General features: G+C 33.7%; 2 protein-coding genes across 2 annotated transcripts; both read left to right on the top strand.

Moving 5' to 3' along the window:
- The first annotated feature begins 1,718 nt into the window (after window positions 1-1,718).
- Window positions 1,719-9,253, top strand: LOC110889711 (ribulose-1,5 bisphosphate carboxylase/oxygenase large subunit N-methyltransferase, chloroplastic). The gene is made up of 12 exons (XM_022137270.2): window positions 1,719-2,234; window positions 3,251-3,414; window positions 4,102-4,185; window positions 4,457-4,514; window positions 5,277-5,330; window positions 5,435-5,506; window positions 5,595-5,675; window positions 6,713-6,885; window positions 7,475-7,577; window positions 7,698-7,829; window positions 8,747-8,869; window positions 8,971-9,253. The coding sequence occupies exons 1-12, from the start codon at window positions 1,833-1,835 to the stop codon at window positions 9,055-9,057; spliced, it is 1,533 nt and encodes a 510-aa protein (XP_021992962.1). The 5' UTR covers window positions 1,719-1,832; the 3' UTR covers window positions 9,058-9,253.
- Window positions 9,254-15,057: 5,804 nt separating this feature from the next.
- On the top strand, window positions 15,058-19,139 carry LOC110889709 (indole-3-glycerol phosphate synthase, chloroplastic). The gene is made up of 10 exons (XM_022137267.2): window positions 15,058-15,267; window positions 16,049-16,309; window positions 16,429-16,605; window positions 17,382-17,456; window positions 17,544-17,588; window positions 17,682-17,846; window positions 18,318-18,396; window positions 18,534-18,616; window positions 18,704-18,772; window positions 18,884-19,139. The coding sequence occupies exons 1-10, from the start codon at window positions 15,136-15,138 to the stop codon at window positions 18,965-18,967; spliced, it is 1,170 nt and encodes a 389-aa protein (XP_021992959.1). The 5' UTR covers window positions 15,058-15,135; the 3' UTR covers window positions 18,968-19,139.
- The last annotated feature ends 164 nt before the right edge of the window (window positions 19,140-19,303 follow it).

The raw sequence follows: 19,303 nt of genomic DNA, 5'->3' as shown, positions 1-19,303 counted from the left end.
GTGTGTGCGTGTGTGATTGGTGGAAATTAGTGACCCTATCTCTCCTTTGTGTTACTATACGTTAAGGGGATACCATATCCCTTCTTTGTGTCTGGTATTATTATAGTGTTCAACACCCCACAACAACTAGCCTTGATAATTATATGAAATCGATCACGAGAAAACATAGTGAATACAAATATATATATATATATATATATATATATATAGGGGAAAGATAAATCGAAAACCCATGTGAGTTGAGCAAGTGCGGGGTGGGCCTGCGCTTAGGGCCCAAACCAATACAGTGCCCGAAAAATTTTTAATTTTTTTATGTATATATTTAAAAAAAGTTCTATATGTTTTTATAAATATATCCTTAAAGGGCCTGTGTATAACAAAAAAAAAATGTTAAATGGGCATGTGTTATAAGTGTGTACATCATATATGACTATGAGAATAAGATTCGTAACCATTAAAAGTTAAAAGCCCCGATGGCTAATATGTGCCTAATTAACAGGCCCAGGCCCCAAGTGGCTAATAAACAAACGTATTTTCAAAAATTATAACCCAATTCTGCGCGTTGCTGGGCAATAGAAGAAGTCAGAACATCGATCATTCACGTTGGTCGTTGGGTTCATTCCTTCATCATCATCGACGCAGGAGGGGTTTCAAAGGGCGATTCAAGGGTTTTGTTTTGTTGGGTGATAATCTTGAGATTAAGGTATAAAATTCTTGAGATTCTTGTTTTATTTTAGAACCGTTAATCTTATTGTGTGATTTCATATGTTTAGGGTTTTTAGTTTTTATATATTTGATTGAATGATTGATGGGTTGATGTTAAATTAAGATTTGCGAATAGGGCCTAAATTTTTTATCTTGCATAGGGTCTTTTTTTTTTGAGATTTTCGGAGACGGGCTCTGCTACACGTGTCCTTGATTCATTTTTCTAATGCACACGCGATTAGTGTCCAAGTTTGTGAGTCCGAGTTTATCACCATGCGATTTTGGAGATATAACATGCGAACAACCATTTTGAGAGTCTGAGTTTGTGAGTCTCATGCGATTTATGAAAATATCCGGGTTTGTGAAGCCATGCAATTTTGGGCATAACATGCGAATAACCATTTTTGTGAGTCAGAGTTTGTGAGTCCATATGATTTATGAAAATGTCAGGGTTTGTGAAGTCATGCGATTTTTGACATAACATGCGAACAACCTTTTTTGTGAGTCAGAGTCTGTGAGTCCCATGCGACTTTATGAACATGTCCGGATTTGATAGACAGAAGATCTAACGGCTGGGTCATCGCGTACAATTTGTAGGATAAGGGGTATTGTACAATAACCTCTCTCTCTCTATATATATAAATATATAAATATATATATATATATATGTATATATTAAAAAAGTATCTCGTACAATATGCCTTAAGGTATGACGCGTACACGATGGCAAATCGCACGTTATAAAAAACAATTTTTTTAATTAACTAGCCGTTTGGCTAACGGCTACCCCCAACGGTCGGATTTCAATAGCCAATCCTAGCTAGCTAGCTCACCCCTCCCCCCTCCCCTCCAACGACGGGCTTCAAAACGATGCTGGCTGGACAACGCCAAATCAACACTAAGACGTAGTGGGTTAGTTAGCATTCCCCCATAATGTAACACTTTTTAGGCAAACCACTATGTAGCAAATTGCCCTTTTTACTCTTAAAAGAATAAATAAATGATTCTAGTGTAAGTTTATTCAAAGAATGAAAGATATGGTGTCCAAAATAGGATAACCTTCACATACATCAACCGCTGAAACGACCATCACACTCTACCAGATAAGATTTTCTCTCCTTCCTGCAATGGCGGAAGCTTCCAGAATCATCTTCCACACCACACTCCTCCCCACACTCCACCAAACATCCTCCTCTCTCCGTAAACGCTCCCCCCACACAATCTCCCTAACAAAAACCTCACCAGCAATTGTCCGCTGCACGATCTCCACCACAACCACCACCAGTAGCAGCGACACATCTAGGGCTCCCGCAACCCCGCAGCAGCCGATACCGTGGGGCTGTGAAATCGATTCTCTGGAGAACGCAGCTGCGTTGCAGAAATGGCTGACGGATTCCGGTCTGCCGGATCAGAAGATGGAGATAAAGAAGGTGGATGTTGGAGAGAGAGGTTTGGTTGCGAATAATAATATTAGGAAGGGGGAGAAGTTGTTGTTTGTGCCTCCTTCGCTTGTTATTTCGGCTGATTCGGTATGATTGTGATTTGAATTATGGAAGTTAATAATAATATTATGATGTTGTTGATTATGTTGCGATATGATTACGAAATCAATAATCGGATTAGAAATGATAGGACCAGATGTGTCACTTGTTAAGAAACGAACGAATGCGTTCGTTTGTTAAGGAGTATACATGTTCACCAACTGTTTTTATGAACACTTACCGAACGAGATTTTATGTTTGTGTTCGTTTGTTAAGGAAATGAACTTGATCATGTTCGTTTGTTAATTTTAGGCAACGGACGAAAATGAATGTTGATAAACACAAATGAGCACAAACTAATGTTCATGAACACAAACGGAGACAAACGAACACAAACAAACGTTCATGAACATAATATATAATACAATAACTCTTATAAATTTTTTTTTTGGTCGTAATTTTCAAGTATTTGAATAAAATGTAAAAACTTAAAACGCTAACGAAATATCGAACACGTTACCAAACGTTCACGAACATAAATGAACGAGCGAAGCCTCTGTTTATGTTTGTTCATTTAACTAAACGAACAAAATTTCTTGTTCGTGTTCGTTTGTTTAATAAACGAACGAACACAAACGAACTTCCTGCCGAGCGGTTCATGAACTGTTCGCCGAACGTTTGGTTTGTTTGCAGCCCTAGGTGTATAAGTAAATCCTGATTACTCAAATAGCATGATGATACTAAAATCACCAACCTCTCCTCGTAGGTTCAATCGGAAATTACCTATTTTTGTAGAAATTTCCATGATCAATCTGTTTACTGCTACATGAAACTAAAATCCCTAAATCATGGTTTAATAACAGTGCAGCATATTAAATTGTAAAGAACCGAATTTGTTTATTCAGCTTTAGCTTCGAATGTCAACATATCTACTCAATTTTTATTAAGTCATTCTATCGAATTAGATTTTTCCATCTCAAGCCAAAGTTGACGACGCATAGCGCATTCAAATATGAAGTATCCGTATGTTTCTTGACCATTTTCAAATAAATTTTGCTAATCAGGAGTGGAGTTTTCCTGAAGCTGGTGAAGTTTTGAAGAGATATAACGTACCCGACTGGCCGTTAATTGCAACGTACCTAATTAGTGAAGCAAGTCTTATGGAATCATCAAGATGGAGCAATTATATATCAGCTTTACCAAGACAGCCTTACTCACTGTTATACTGGTAAACTTTTATATTTTTATCGCATTTTTTCTTGGAATATTGGATTTTAATAATCCCAACTATTCGCCGTTGGCCGCCAACACTCTCAACTTCAAAAATAACCATTAGCAGTGCCAACTATTGACATATTGGCCACCAGTGGACCCTGACTAACAGAACCCTAACGCCATTAGTCTCTGGTCGCCGGAAAACCGTTTTTGGCCAGTAAAAGGTTTCTAAAGGTCCGATCTAAGGCTACAAAGAGGTTTCGGACGAGGATGTTAAGTTTTCCGGCCAAAAAGTTGAGTTTTCCAGCCAAAAATAAGTTCTCCGGCGAAAAAAGGAGTTTTCCGGCGACTTCATTAATTGGGGCTTTTTAGTAGAAAGAAGTTCCTAAAGGTTCGTAATAAGGTTACAAAGAGGTTTGGGACGAAAATGTTGAGTTTTCCGGCCAAAAATGAGTTTTCCGGCCAAAAAACGTTTTTCTGGCGATCGGAGATTAACGGCGTTAGGATTCTGTTAGTCAGGGTCCATTGGAGGCCAATATATTAATAGTTGGGACTGCCAGTGGTTATTTTTGAAGTTTGGACTGTTGACGGCCGACGACGAATAGTTGAAATTACTAAAATCCAATATTCCTTTTTTCTTTGAATAATATTAGAATCTATGCTTAGTATTTCCTCCTACAGTGTATTTGTATTATTTCAGGACACGTGCAGAATTAGATCGGTACTTGGAAGCATCCCAGATTAGAGAACGAGCAATCGAAAGGATCAATAATGTAACCGGAACGTATGCACCCTTAGTTTTTAATATTTGGAAAATTTTAACATATTGGCTTGCAGCAGTCCCAACTTCTAACCTATTTTTCATCAGCGATCCCATACTAACTAAAAGTTAACACAATTAGTTTTTGCTGACATGGACTGCTTATGTGGCAAAAAAAGTCAAAGTTTTGTTGATGTGGCAAATAAGTCAAAGTTTTGATGATGTGGAATGCTTATGTGGCAGCAAAAACTAGTTTATATTTTTTAACGTTTCTATAGCATGTTTTTGTTTCCAGATACAATGACTTGAGAGCGAGAATTTTCTCCAAGCATCCTAATTTATTTCCCGAAGAGGTATTTTATAAGTCATAACAAAGTTTTGGATTTTACAACATTTGTGTCAAGCAATTAATGTAGTAAAATATCGGATATCGGTCAAGAATCGATATTTGAGATATAGGTTACTGCGGTGGGATATCAATAATATAATACCATATAGAATTTATTGATATGGCAATTTAGTACTACCTCCGTCCCATTAAAAGTGTCACATTTTGAATTTTCAAAGTCTTTATTTATAAACTTTGACTTTAATTATATATCTTTTGTGTTATATAAAACTTGATGAAAATTAACCCGTTAAAAACACTTGTAAAACACACTCAAATCATATAACTTTCATCAAGTATTATCTAACACAAACAAATTTTTTTAAGGTCAAAGTTTATAAATAAAGACTTTGAAAATTCAAAATAGGACACTTTTAATGGGACGGAGGGAGTACTTAACAATTCGGTATACTCGCCTATGTTTAACAAATTAACCTTTTGCAACTAACAATTGTAGCAAGTAGGAACTGATTAAGACTTAAAACACTAACAATTAACCTTTAAGACTTAAAACACTAATAGCAGCAATAAGAAGAAAGAGAAATGATAGAACGAAGAAGAAAGGTATTGATATCGGGAAAATTGGTGATATATTGGATTATTGGTCAATATCGCCAATAATATCAGTACCGATATTTGACACCAATATTTTACATGGGGACCAATAACCGATTTTAAGTTATTAACTGCGTAGCATTTGTGTAAACGAAAGTTGTGCTAATTGCAGGTATTTAATATGGAAACATTTAAATGGTCATTTGGTATTCTTTTTTCGCGCCTGGTGAGTTTCGTAACAAATCTTAATTGATTTTCCATGTATAGTTTTAATAACTAAAATCCTTACTTAAATATTAAGCGCATAATTATAACTAATAACTATTACAGGTACGATTACCCTCATTGGACGGACGGGTTGCCTTAGTCCCTTGGGCCGATATGCTGAATCATAGTTGTGATGTATGTTCTAACCGATATCTTTTTCCTTGAGCTAAGATAACTCGAAATAGTTTCACCGTAACTGGATTTTGTTATTTGATATTTATAGGTAGAAACGTTTTTGGACTACGATAAATCGACAAAAGGAGTTGTATTTACAACCGATCGCCCTTACCAGCCAGGTGAGCAGGTAATCATTTTCTATTTTCTTCAGCTATACATTATCTATCTACTATAATAAAAGAAACCAATAAGTGACACGTGTCATTGATTGAAGGCGTCTATATTTGTAATTTCATGTCTTTTCATATTTATCTTATATCAATTAACTAAATAATAGATAATCAATTAATATTAAATCTTATCTTACTTTGAATGTCAGATGGAATCATTCTATTTTTCTAATAATATATTATCTTCAAATTTAAGTTATAAATTAAAGATATTTTTTAAATAATAACACAAAACAATAATCTTAAACTTAAAATAACAATAATACGCTCATATAAAAAATTTAAAGTACAAACAAAATATACAAAATAACTTATTAGACATTAGATCAAACTTTAAAAAAAAACTAATTAGGAAGAGAAGCTAATAATATAATTCTGTTTTTGATTTTTCAAATTAGGGTTCTAATCGATTCGAATTAAACTTATCCAAGTTTGTGATTTGATTCGAATTAAACCGAACCAAATTTATGATTTTTAAACGAATCCAATAGCATATTATTTACTATACAAAATTACATTTGTTTAACTCGTGTAATACATGGTGTTTTTAAAGATATAACTTTTTTTATTTAGTATATATTCGCCCCGCTTGCGGTGTACAAGGTTACAAAATTACATTTATTTAACCTGTGTAATACACCGTGTTTTTAAAGATATAATTTTTTATTATTTGGTATATATAATTAGATTTATTCAATCCGTACAATACACGGATTTTTATCATTTGTTATATAAAATTACATTTATTCAGTACAATACATGGGGTTCTTAGAGATATAATTTTTTTTATTATTTAATATATAAAATTACATTTGTTCAACTCGTGTAATAAACGAGATTTTTAAAGAATAACTGTTTCAATTTAGTATATAAAATTACATTTATTCAATCCGTGTAATACACGGGGTTCTAACCTAGTATTACATAAAAGCAAACTTTCTTCTGAAAAGATAATGTATGGAAATTTAATTTTGTAATTTATAATTTCTTGCAGGTGTTTATTTCATATGGCAGGAAATCAAATGGAGAACTTTTACTTTCTTATGGGTTTGTGCCGAGGCAAGGGACAAACCCGCGTGACTCTGTTGAGTTGCCGTTAATGATTAAAAAATCCGATAAGTGCTATGAACAGAAGGTTGAAGCTTTGAAGAAGCATGGGTTGTCAGCGTGAGTATCGTACAGACAACTTAAAGTAACGTACGCAGATGGTCCCTGTGGTTTACCAAAATTTTGGATTTAGTCCCTAGCTTTCCAAAAGTACACGGATGGTCCCTGTGGTTTGCACTTTGTAACGCATTTAGTCCCCAACCAACAAATGTAAAGGTTTTAGCAGGTTCAGGTTAGGGACTAAATGTGTTACAAAGTACACACCACAAGGACCATCCATGTACTTTTGGAAAAAAATGGGGACTAAATGCGTTACAAAGTGCAAACCACAAGGACCATTCGTGTACTTTTGGAAAGCTAGGGACCAAATCCAAAATTTTATTAAATCACAGGGACGATCCGTGTACTCTACTCTAAAAATTATTCTGACAAGTGATGGCAAGATGGGCGGGTTATGTAACGTCAAAGGAGTAGTTTTTTTTTTATGTATGGTTGAAACAGGTTGGGTTGACCTGCAAACACTCTTAGTCCATTTATAACTTTTTGTACAAAATAATAGTTATAACTATTACAAAAACGATATACGAGGATGTACCCTGTATGCATTAAAACAAAAGAAAAACTTATATATTGTTTTTAACTGTATCAGATCACAATGTTTTCCTTTACAAGTTACGGGCTGGCCATTGGAGCTAATAGCATATGCGTACTTAGCTGTGAGTCCGCCTAGTATGAGCGGAAAGTTTGAAGAGGTGAGAAATGCTCTATCTCAATACTATCAATTAGCATAAATTAAGATTATCGATATTTTCTGTTTATATATGTTATCCGTGTCATGTTTCACTAAACTCTAATGTGATATTTTATACCAGATGGCTTCTGCTGCATCGAATAAAAACGCCAGCAATAAGGAACTCAAATATCCTGAATTAGAGGAACAGGCATTGCAATTTATCCTGGATAGCTGTGAATCCAGCATATCAAAGTATACCAAGTTCCTTCAGGTAATAATTACTGAGTTGGCAATTTCGACCCGTTTCCCTATAAATGGGTCTATTCAGGCCAAGTTGTATCTCTAACGGGTCAAACAAGTTAAATCACTAAGAAATAATATAACCTTAACGGGTCAATTCGTCAAATTGGTTGATGATTGTCCAAGTTTGATTTTAATGCATAAACTCCTAAACCAGTTTATTCAAAAATTTACGTTAATATTATATAGGGGAACAGTCCCACCTTTAAATATCCCCCCACCAGTCCGACCTTTCACCTATTTTTCCTAACCGGTTCCCCGTTAAAAAAACTTAACGGAGTTATGTTTTTATTTTCAAATTACAAACAGTTTTTTACGGCTTTTGATCAGAACGACGATACGAGTCCTTTGATGTAAAACTTACCTTGAAACGGTGCTCCTTGCGCTTCAATTCGGGTGTTAAAATTTCCAATTAACAAAAATCAAGTCATTTGGAGCACAATTTCGAGGTAAGTTTTATATCAATGGACTTGTATCGTCGTTCTGATCAAAAGCCCTAAAAAATCTGTTTGTAATTTGGAAAAAGCTAAACTCCGTTAAGTTTTTTTTTTTAACGGGGACCAGTGTAGGAAAAATAGGTGAAATGTGAGACTGGTGGGAGGAATATTCAAAGGTGGGACTGTCAATGGCAAATGACCTGTAGTTGAGATTATTACAGGCCAATTCCCCTATTATATAATATAATATATTTGTCATTTTTAACACATTAGTACTTTATAAAAAAAGATGAATATTTTGGCTACGGGTCAAACCGACTTGATCCGGTTCATCCCGTCCAAAAAATACTCGTTTTGACATGTTACCCAACCCACCCGAATTATCATTATTGTGTGTTTCGGATGTTTTAACTAATAGTTGAAAAATACTAATCTAATAACCATGAAACAGGCAAGTGGGTCAATGGATTTGGATATAACATCTCCAAAGCAGCTGAACCGTAAAGTATTCCTCAAACAGTTAGCGGTAGACTTGTGCAATAGTGAACAGAGGATTCTCTTTCGAGCCCAATATGTAAGTACCCATTTACCGTAAACACACACACACACACGCGCGCGAATATCATTGGTATGTGTTGACTCTGTGTTTGGTGTGATTTGTGGGCCATTTTGCAGATATTGAGGAGAAAGTTAAGGGATATGAGGAGAGGTGAACTGAAGGCCCTGAGGTTGTTTGATAGTGTCACAAAGTTCTTCAAATAAGTTCGCCGTTAACCTCAATTAAGGTCTCAATTTCATTATGTAATCATGCGGGTTTATGCGTAACGCGCTTCCAGGCTTGGTTAGTATAGTATAGGTATACCATGTCTATGTATGGACTTCGAACGGAAAGTTGTACAATTTAATATGTATTCACCACAAATGATTCTACAATCCAAACACGACCTGGTTAATTATACACGTTACCCATACCACCACAAATGATTCCCTTGTCGTGCATTCTCTCGCCCACTCCCATGACCTTTTAACTTCTTTAGAAGACACAAAACACATGAAGTTAACAGACTTCAAACCATTTAAACACAATTGAAATGTGTTTTTGTTGGCTTATATTAAGAAAAGGTCCGGTACAAATAAAATGTGGAGTTACTTGAAGACACTTGTATTAAAAAAGGTGAGAAAATGGATTTGAATCCTTAACCTTAAATTGAAGGAAAACAAGTATTGATATCATTTGGACACATTACAACTTAAATTTTGGTTTTTCTTTCCGTTGCTATGTCAGTACCATACATAATGAACCCATCGATACCTTTCGAATTCCACTACACGCGAGGGAATTCCACTAGTTATAAAATAATTTACAACTCTAATGAATTGTGAATTATTTTTTAAGTATTTGTGTTTTTTCTAAGAACTTGCTTATTTAACTTTTTTTTTTTAATTTAATTCCGCAACCATGTTTACTTCTTTTCAACATTGCAGTATAAATGTTATTTAAAAGTGGATATTTTGCCGTCATCGTACCAAACTGAATCGAAACCGACTATAAATGCTAAATTATTATTTTTAAGGACTTATTTGTTTTTATTAATATTTTATTGATCATTTAGTTTGATTTTTTTTCCATTATTTTCAAAATTACGATATAAATTGGATTGAAAACATATATTGTGCCACTATCATACCAAATTGAATCGAAACTGACCGAACAACACATGTATCAGTAACGCTATTAATTTTTATTGTTTTTACTTTCGATAAATTGACATCGTAGCGCTGCAATATCGTACCAAACCAAACTAAATAACATCAATATCGATACCAGTACTCATTTTTATGGTGTCGTGTTTGATAATGAATATCGTGTCGCTACCGTAGTGAACTGAACTAGAACCGACCGAACAACGTCGGTATCGGTACCTGTATTTATTTTTATGGTTTTTGCTTTCAATAAACTGATATTCTGTCGCTACCTTACTTTACCGAACAATATCAATATTGATACATGTATTTATTTTTTTGGTTTTCGGTTTCGGTCATTTTTCATTTATACAATTCTGTATGCGACGATAAATGAATATCGGTACCATTACCATGATGATCTAAACCAATTGATACCGTTCGAATAACATCGGTGTCGGTTCTATTGTTCGTTTTTATTGTTTTCAGTCGACGTAAAACACGTGTTGATTTCTATACTGAGTGTAGGTATCATACCAATATTGTAACGTCAAATGCTCGTCACAACATGCGAACAAATACGCTAGTTATTGTCGTTTTTGTTGTTGTTCTTGTTGTTATTATTATATGACATTGTAGAAAAAAACAATTTAACTTTAGTTTTAATGGCATCCCTAATGTTATTAATAAGTAGGAGCTACCACGCATTGCAATGGTGCGGTATTGTATATTAAATCGTAGATAAAAATCATGTGGCAACGACATATTTATATATCACGAAAAATATTACGTCGTTGTAAAAATAAACCTTAAGAAATATGAAAGCGAACTTTAAAAAATCGTTTAACTATAAAATGTGTAAAACAAAATGTGTAAAACCGTAAAAAATAAAATCAAAAGAGAAAAGAGAAAAACTAACCCTACAAAAGCTTTGATGACTTGTTAGAACAAATTGACAATGACACAATCGAAACTTTATAAAAATCGTAGGTTGAAAGTTATAAGAGAAAAACAAAATTCGCTCAAAAGTAATTATAATAATAAGAACGTTGTCGGTTCCGAAACCGATGTTAGCTTATATCAGTTCGTCTCGTCACGATATAAAAATATATAACCTGTTCGATTTTGAACAAACCTTTTATTGAAACATAGATGAAAATAAACATGTCGTACCGGTATATTCAGAATTTTACAACGCATTATATTATATTATTAGAATGACAGAAAAGGTAAACAACGTTACTTTATACTATAAAAAACTAAACCGTGAATCAACTTTGATGACATTTACACTTGTGCTTGGAAAACGTATACATTACCATCCACACCTCGATATTAAGAGTTAATTACACCGTTAGTCCCTGTGGTTTACAGGAAGTAACAAGATCAGGTACTAATAGTTTAAAATCACATTTTAGGGTACTAACTTTCAATTTTGTAACAACCTAGGGTATCAAGACTAACATATGTTAGTTTTTCTGTTATATTTTTATGAAATTACAAAAACACCCTTTATAATTTCAAGGACTATTTGTGTAAAATACTTATTTATCTAAAATAATTTTAAACAAAATAAAATGAGATTTTGAAAACATAAATCCAGATCTCTCTATATCAGCCATCTCCCCCACCACCACTAATCGCCTCCAAACCCCATCTCCGGTGAGTTGCTCAACCCTCAAAACCAACCCTCGCTACGCATCCTACATGTTTAATTTTGAGTGGAACCTACTTCGATTGGCTTTTGTTTCATTAGATTCCAGTTATTAGGCTTGAATGTGGCCAGTGTAGGAGCTTCACAATCTGATCGGTGGCGAGGATTTCTGATAAAATCCATGGAATTTTATTAGGGCTTGAATGTGGCGACTGACTTTTGTTTCATTAGGTTCCGCCAGAAAACCGCTTAATTTCACTCACTCGTGTTTTCAGACTCGCCGGTACGATTCCGTCGGAGTTACCTAGTTAATTGTTCGTTTTTAAATTCGATTGTGCTACCAAAAAGAAACATCATCATCATTATCACATCCATACAATGTGATGTGTTTAGTACGTATGATGTGGCGGAACTCGAACAGTTGATTCGTCCAGGTTCGTTCGTGGATTCTTACATCTCTTTAGATCCGTGTAACTATCAACAAAACGCCGGGATTTGATTAGTGGCTAAGAAACTGATTGTTGATTCTATCTGAAGGGTTTTGGTGTATACCTTGCTCCCCTATTAGTAGCCTTCTAGAAAAAATAACGAACTTAATTGATTCTTGTAAAGGAGTTCATATCGTTTCTTTTGTTGTTTATGTAGAAAAAGAACAAATGATATGCAGAGTGAGTTAAGAATAACTAATGTGATCTGCAGAGTGGGGGCGGGGGAAAAAAAACTACAAAACAGTCCCTGTAGTGTTATTTTCTTTTTGTAAATTACAATAGTCTTGTAATGTTATTTTCTTTTTCTTTTTGTAAATTACAGCAACAGTTCTTGGTTAACCATATAGTTACATCATTAGTCCTTTAGATGTAAAATGACTTAAGTGCCCTTAAACCTAACAAAAAAACTAACATATGTTAGTCTTGATACCCTAGGTTGTTACAAAATTGAAAGTTAGTACCCCAGAATGTGATTTTAAACTATTAATACCTGATCTTGTTACTTCCTATAAACCACAGGGACTAACAGTGTAATTAACTCCGATATTAAACAAATTTTATTACAAGACATAGATAAAAATTAGCATGTCATAACGAAATAATTAAACTTTATAAAATATCGTATCTTAAAAATTATAAGGGAAAAACAAAAACTTTAAAAAAATAATTATAAAAACAAGTAATAATTATTTTACTATTCATTTAAATTTCAAATTGTGAGTCAACTTTGATGACATGTATACTTGTGCTTCGACAACGTATACATTACCATCCACACCTAGGTTTTAAACAAATTTTATAACAAGACACAGATAAAATTAGCATGTGAGAACGACGTAATTTAAACTTCATAAATATGGTATCTTAAAAATTACATATGAAAAACAAAAAATTGTTAAAATAATAATTATAAAAATAAGTTAATAATTATTTTACTTTTCATTTTAAATTTCAAAGTGTATATAAAGTAACATCATTATCATTATAAAATTAATATAAAAGTGGTAAAAAAATAAATTTAATTTTAGCATTAATAGCATCTCTAAAATAATATAAAAAGTGTTAAAAACTAATATAATTTTAGCATTAATAGCATCTCTAATGTTATTACTATTTATACGTTTTTACCATAAAAAGTGTTAGCAACAATGGTACTTTACTATCTATTTATACTTTGAAAATATTACTATTTATACTTTGAAAATATTAGCAACTACTTTAATGCTAGCATTAATATCTATCTCTAATGTTATTACTATTTATACCTTTTTTTTTTCTTCTTACCATATATTAGTATCAAAGGGTTAACAACTACTTTAATAGTAGCACTAATTGTCTAATATCATCAAAATAGAAGATAAGTGGGTAATTTTAAGTAAAGAACAACAAAAATCAAACAAACATTAGATGTCTAATTGTTCTTGCTTCTCTCTTGTGCTACATCTAACACAAGGATCTCTTAGGTGAAACCATGTTCGAACCTTTTACCGTTAAAAAAAATAAAATAAAATTTAACACAACTGCATGTTATGACTCTATATCATACATGTCCCTACATATCTTTTCATATCTTTTATTAAGAGTGATGCATAACTTTTAACATAAGTCATTAGGTGTCTTCCTTATATTTTATATTTATTTAACAAACATCAATAAATATATATTTTAAGCAAGTACTTTATTAACAAGACTTCTTGGTAACAAACCTAAAAGTCTGTAACATTTGATTGTAACTTTATGTCTCTATTTACCCGACACATATATTAAATATATAAGTAAAAAAATATGAACATTAAAAACATGTTACATATTCTCTCATAAATCAATCACAACTTTTTACAATACAAGTTTCCAATGCTTAATATTCAATACTTTCAAAACCTACCAACACACTTGCATGAATATTCTGCTTTACAAGATACTAGTTGAAAAAATATACATAAAATTACGTTTTCATAACCTTCTAAACCCTCCCCCCCCCCCCCCCCACAAAAAAAAAAAAAAAAAAAAATTAAATAACCCTAACTTTCATCAATTAATCGATAACACTCTCAATTTTCGATTAATACCACAACACTCTCAATTTTTAACTTATTTCCCTCTGACACTCCACTAAATCCTAACTCAGTTAGTTTTTTGCTGATGTGACACTTTGTTTAGTGACGTGGCTTTTTGATGACGTGGCATCTGGTGTGACACTTGTTTGATGACGTGACATATGATATGACATCTGTGGTGGCTTTTTGATGACGTGACATCTAATGTGGCACTTGTTTAAGACCATGTGTAGTGGTAGTGGGTTATAATGCCCCCACCATGGGGCATTATCCGACACGTGGCGTCCTAGTCAGCGATGGGGCATTATAGCAAAAGTGGCGTAGTGGGGCATTATGCCAATAACGCCCATATTATTTTTAATGAAAAAAAAAAACAAAACAAACGAAATACATATTATATTCAAAAGTTGTCAGTGAGTTAAAAAAGGTTTTTGGCCACATGCATGATCTCCCTCTCTCTAGTATTAATACCTTGTCAGACATGTATGTGAGTGGTGATTGGTTGGTCAACCAATAAACAAACCAGATTAAGCGTTATAAAGAAAACGCCGGTGTGCTTTTTTTTCAAATATAACGCCCGGAAACGCCGGGTGTAGTGGGAGGGGGGGCGTTATCCGGCGTTTTTTTTGAAAAATTTTTAAAAAACACGCCCCACTACGGGTGATCTAATAGCGTCGCATCTAAGTTAGTTAACTGGGTTATGATACAATTAGTTTGGGAGTGCCAGGAGAAAATAAATTAAAAATTGAAAGTGCTGTAGTGCAAATCAAATGTTGAGAGTGTTATCTAACAATCACGAAAATTTGAGTTATTTAAATCCAATATAAAAAAAAAAAAAAAATTCAAAACCATATCATCCTGTTCACACTGAACTTAATGAGCATCAAGTGTTAATATAAATCGAGTGTGACCCAATGAACTCTACTTACCGCCGATTAATCTTTTAAACAAAAAAACAATGGAGTCACTGATGCACGTCGGATTCAGGGTTAGGGTTATAAACCCTAATTCCAGATTCAAATCCTTCAAGTCTCCATCGATCCCAATGGACGCCCGCAGAAACACTGTTACCTGTATTCGATCTCAACAGGTGATTCGTGTAAATTGTCTTCTTAATTTCATATTTTTACAACTTTATCATCAGTTAATTAGTTTCTCATGGTTCTTTCATCAATTTGCGCGCTTAATATGATCAAACACGTGTAATCACTCTCGGATTAAATTATTTCGGTGGTTCTCCCGAATAATTTAATCGGATACAACTCTGATTTTCGAGAAATTGAACAAGTGTATGTGTGTAAAGCATTCGTCTGAACCAGGAATTTTATTAAGGCAATTTAATTAAAACAAAATTTTTCGACCCCAGCCAAGCCAGGGGCTCTGCCGCTTGGAACCCGGGTAGAGAACGGGCTCTGAACGGACACTTCGAATTATAATAACTCAAACAAGTGTGCACTCCCGCACCTCCTAACTTGCTTGATGTATATTATTATTCGCTTTGATCACCAAGTCAATCCCGATTACACTAAAATATCTAACAGTTATTGAATTTGATTGATAAACGGGCATTGTATCAGCGAAAACCCTAGTTATGGGCAAATGTGGATTTAATTAGAGTTTAGTTTGATTTTAGTTTTTTTTTTTTTTTGGATTTAAAATTTGGGGATATTGTTATTGGAGATGTGGTTGTGAAAGATTTGTTTGTTTAATAAATTTATAGTAAAAAAGGTTTTTTTTTTTTTTTTTTTTTTTTTTAAAGATGATTAGTTGGAGATGTGGTTGTGAAAGATTTGTTTGTTTAATAAATTTATAGTGAAAAGTTTTTTTTTTTTTTTTAGATGATTAATATTTTTTGTTTGATTAATTTGTAGTCCGGGACAAAGGATGGGCCTTTGATTGCAACTGCAACTAGTGATTCATTAGTTGAAGAATTGAAAAGTAAAGATTGGGAAATTGGGGTTTTGAAAGATGAAATAGCTGCAACTCAGGGTATTCGGATAAGAAGAAGGCCACCAACGGGACCTCCTTTGCATTATGTTGGTCCGTTCGAGTTTCGGTTGCAGAACGAAGGGAATACTCCTCGGAATATACTAGAGGAGATTGTATGGAACAAAGATACAGAGGTTACACAGGTACGTTTTTTGACTCCTGAATAATCAAATCAAGACAAGAATATGTTTATCCAAGTGTTTGAAACTGATTTCAAATGCGGCCTTATTGTAGCGATTATCTGATAAGAATCGTTTTTCAGATGAAAGAGATAAAACCAATATATACACTAAAGAAGGCTCTCGAAAATGCTCCACCTTCTCGAGACTTTTTAGGAGCTCTTAAGGCATCGTATTTACGAACAGGATTGCCCGCTTTAATTGCGGAAGTGAAAAAGGCTTCGCCAAGTAGAGGTGTTATAAGGGAAGATTTCAATCCTGTAAGTTGCCTCCCTGTGTTGATATATGTGTATGTATGTATATATACATATATACGTATGATTTTAAACAAACATATATGTGTACATGCGTGATGCGTATGCTTATGCTCCCTTAATGAACTTATAAGCATTACGGCTAGTTGCACCGAAATGTAACTTTCATCCTTTTGTCATTGTTGTATGTAAGAAAAATCCTTTTCTTGTTATAGAAAGTTACATTTCTATGATTATAATAAATTACAGTTCACACGGTGTTTTTTTACAATGATAAAAATGTGAAAGTATGTTGCATTTTGGTGTAATAAAATCTAGAGTTAAATGCCATTTTAGTCCCTATGGTTTGGGTCATTTTGCCAGTTTAATCCAAAGGTTTCATTTTTCCCCTATGGGTCCAAAAAGGTTTCACTGTTGCCATTTTAGTCCACTGGGTTAGCTTCATCCGTTTTTTCTGTTAACGAGAAAGGACAATTCGGTAGTTTTATATGTAATTCTGTTAACTAAAAGGACAATTCGGCCATATAAAATGACCGAATTGCCCTTTTCGTTAACAGAAATAATGGATGAAGTTAACCCGGTGAACTAAAATGGCAAAGGTGAAACCTTTTTGGACCCACTGACAAAAAATAAAACCTTTGGACTAAACTGGCAAAATGGCCTAAACCATAGGGACTAAAATGGCATTTAACTCTAAAATCTAATTACTATGCTTTTACTGTTGACCAAATTCTTCCAATTTTTATTTTTAATTAAGTTGTTTAAAATTGTTTTCACGGCAGGTTGAAGTCGCACAAGCTTATGAGAAAGGTGGAGCAGCATGCCTTAGTGTTTTGACTGATTCAAAATATTTTCAGGTAAATATTAATTATTTCATGTTTGCTTTAACTAATATTGACGGTGTCTTAAAATATATGTTCTGTTTTTTTGTTGATTTTGTAAAGGGGAGCTTTGAGAATCTTGAGGCTATACATAGTGCTGGAGTCAAGGTAAGTTTATTAATATTTTTTATTTATTTATTTTTGTTACACTTTATGAGTTTCAGCGTGTTTTGAATTTTATTTTTTTTATATAAAATGCAGTGCCCTCTTTTGTGCAAAGAGTTTATTGTGGATGCATGGCAGCTTTATTATGCGAGAACAAAGGGTGCAGATGGTGTTTTGTTAATTGCAGCCGTTTTACCGGATCTTGACATAAAATACATGCTTAAGATTTGCAAAATGATTGGTCTCACTGCACTCGTCGAGGTAGATTGAAGCTTAATTTTATTTGTTTTTTTTATATATCATTAATTTAGGGGTGCAAATGAGCCGAGCCGAGCCCGAGCTCGAGCTCGTTTAACATATGAAAGCTCGAGCTCGGCTCGGGCTCTACTCGTTTAGCATTTATTAATTAATTTATAATTATTATTATACATATAATTTAGTTATTTTTTTATATTTATATAAATGGTAATTATTATTATATAAATATATGTTTAATATATTAATAAAAAAATATATAAATAGAAAGCTCGATTAGGCCCGCGAGCCGGCTCGAGCTCGATAAGCGAAGCTCGAGCTTGTTTTCAGGCTCGGGCTCAAGCTCGAGCTCGTTTAAGCTCGGCTCGTTCGAGTTTTTTTCGAGCCGAGCTCGAGTAGCTCGGCTCGTTTGCACCCCTAATCATTATATATTGGAGTATTTAATGAATTATTTGTATAATTAATATTTGTTGTTAGGTACATGACGAGAACGAAATGGATCGGATGCTGGCAATTGATGGAATTGAACTCATTGGCATCAATAACCGCAACCTCGGTACGCCCTTTATTTCTTTTACTTGTTTTCTATTAATAATTTATTTCATTATTTCATCATCACTTTTTTATGAATTATGATAATCTATAATCTCATCATATACCTTATTCTTGAACATTTTCATGCCACGCGTGCAGAAACATTTGAAGTCGATACTAGCAACACAAAGAGGTTGCTTGAAGGAAAACGTGGGGAAACAATCCGACAAAAGGACATATTAGTAAGTTCAACACAGTGAGGATACCGCTCGTTTTATGCTCAAAATCGGTTTTTAATATAAATATATACTTTTTTTTGAATGTTTTAGGTGGTCGGGGAGTCTGGACTGTTCACTCCTGCTGACATTGCGTACGTGCAAGAAGCTGGTGTGAAAGCCGTAAGTAGATCTATCTTTGACTTGTTTTATACCGTTGGTTTTGATCAACGTTATAGGTTATGTTGTTTGTTGAATGGTGTTTTAAGGTACAAATTTGTTTGCGTGGTGCAGGTGTTGGTCGGGGAGTCGATTGTGAAGCAGAAAGATCCAACACAAGGGATTAGAGGACTTTTTGGTAAAGATATAGCGGGTTAGGTATTATTGTAAACCAGATATGTAGTATCTATCATGTTTGTTGTTTAAACAGAACATGTAATGAACCTCATCTTTGTTTCACTTCTTATTAAACTTATTGTAACATGAGAGTTGGTTTGCTTTGGTTCCAACACCATGAATTTTGACCCTTTTGTATGCGGTTTACTTTCAATTTGTTTATTCTGTTGCAAGTAATATTCTTTCGGGTTCAAGAATCTCTTTCTAGTTGCTTTGAAACAATTAGGAGATTCTCTAGGTGGCAACATGCTATTGGGTGGTGGTCCCGCTTATGGGGTCAAATCAATACGCTCTAAGAAGAAATATTTGAATATCAAT

Source organism: Helianthus annuus, chromosome 11 (assembly GCF_002127325.2).
Source record: "Helianthus annuus cultivar XRQ/B chromosome 11, HanXRQr2.0-SUNRISE, whole genome shotgun sequence".
Lineage (NCBI taxonomy): Eukaryota > Viridiplantae > Streptophyta > Magnoliopsida > Asterales > Asteraceae > Helianthus > Helianthus annuus.
The sequence above is the reverse complement of the archived record's forward strand: the minus strand, read 5'-3'. Positions and strand labels throughout refer to the sequence as shown.

Bases quoted from the DNA above. Each gene is read 5' to 3' on its own strand.
- LOC110889709 (XM_022137267.2), top strand. From the start codon at position 15,136: ATGGAGTCACTGATGCACGTCGGATTCAGGGTTAGGGTTATAAACCCT. The intron at 16,606-17,381 runs GTAAGTTGCCTC...TTTTCACGGCAG, and splicing joins TAAGGGAAGATTTCAATCCT to GTTGAAGTCGCACAAGCTTA. The intron at 18,773-18,883 runs GTAAGTAGATCT...TGCGTGGTGCAG, and splicing joins AAGAAGCTGGTGTGAAAGCC to GTGTTGGTCGGGGAGTCGAT.
- LOC110889711 (XM_022137270.2), top strand. From the start codon at position 1,833: ATGGCGGAAGCTTCCAGAATCATCTTCCACACCACACTCCTCCCCACA. The intron at 5,331-5,434 runs GTGAGTTTCGTA...TAACTATTACAG, and splicing joins GTATTCTTTTTTCGCGCCTG to GTACGATTACCCTCATTGGA. The intron at 6,886-7,474 runs GTGAGTATCGTA...TAACTGTATCAG, and splicing joins AAGAAGCATGGGTTGTCAGC to ATCACAATGTTTTCCTTTAC.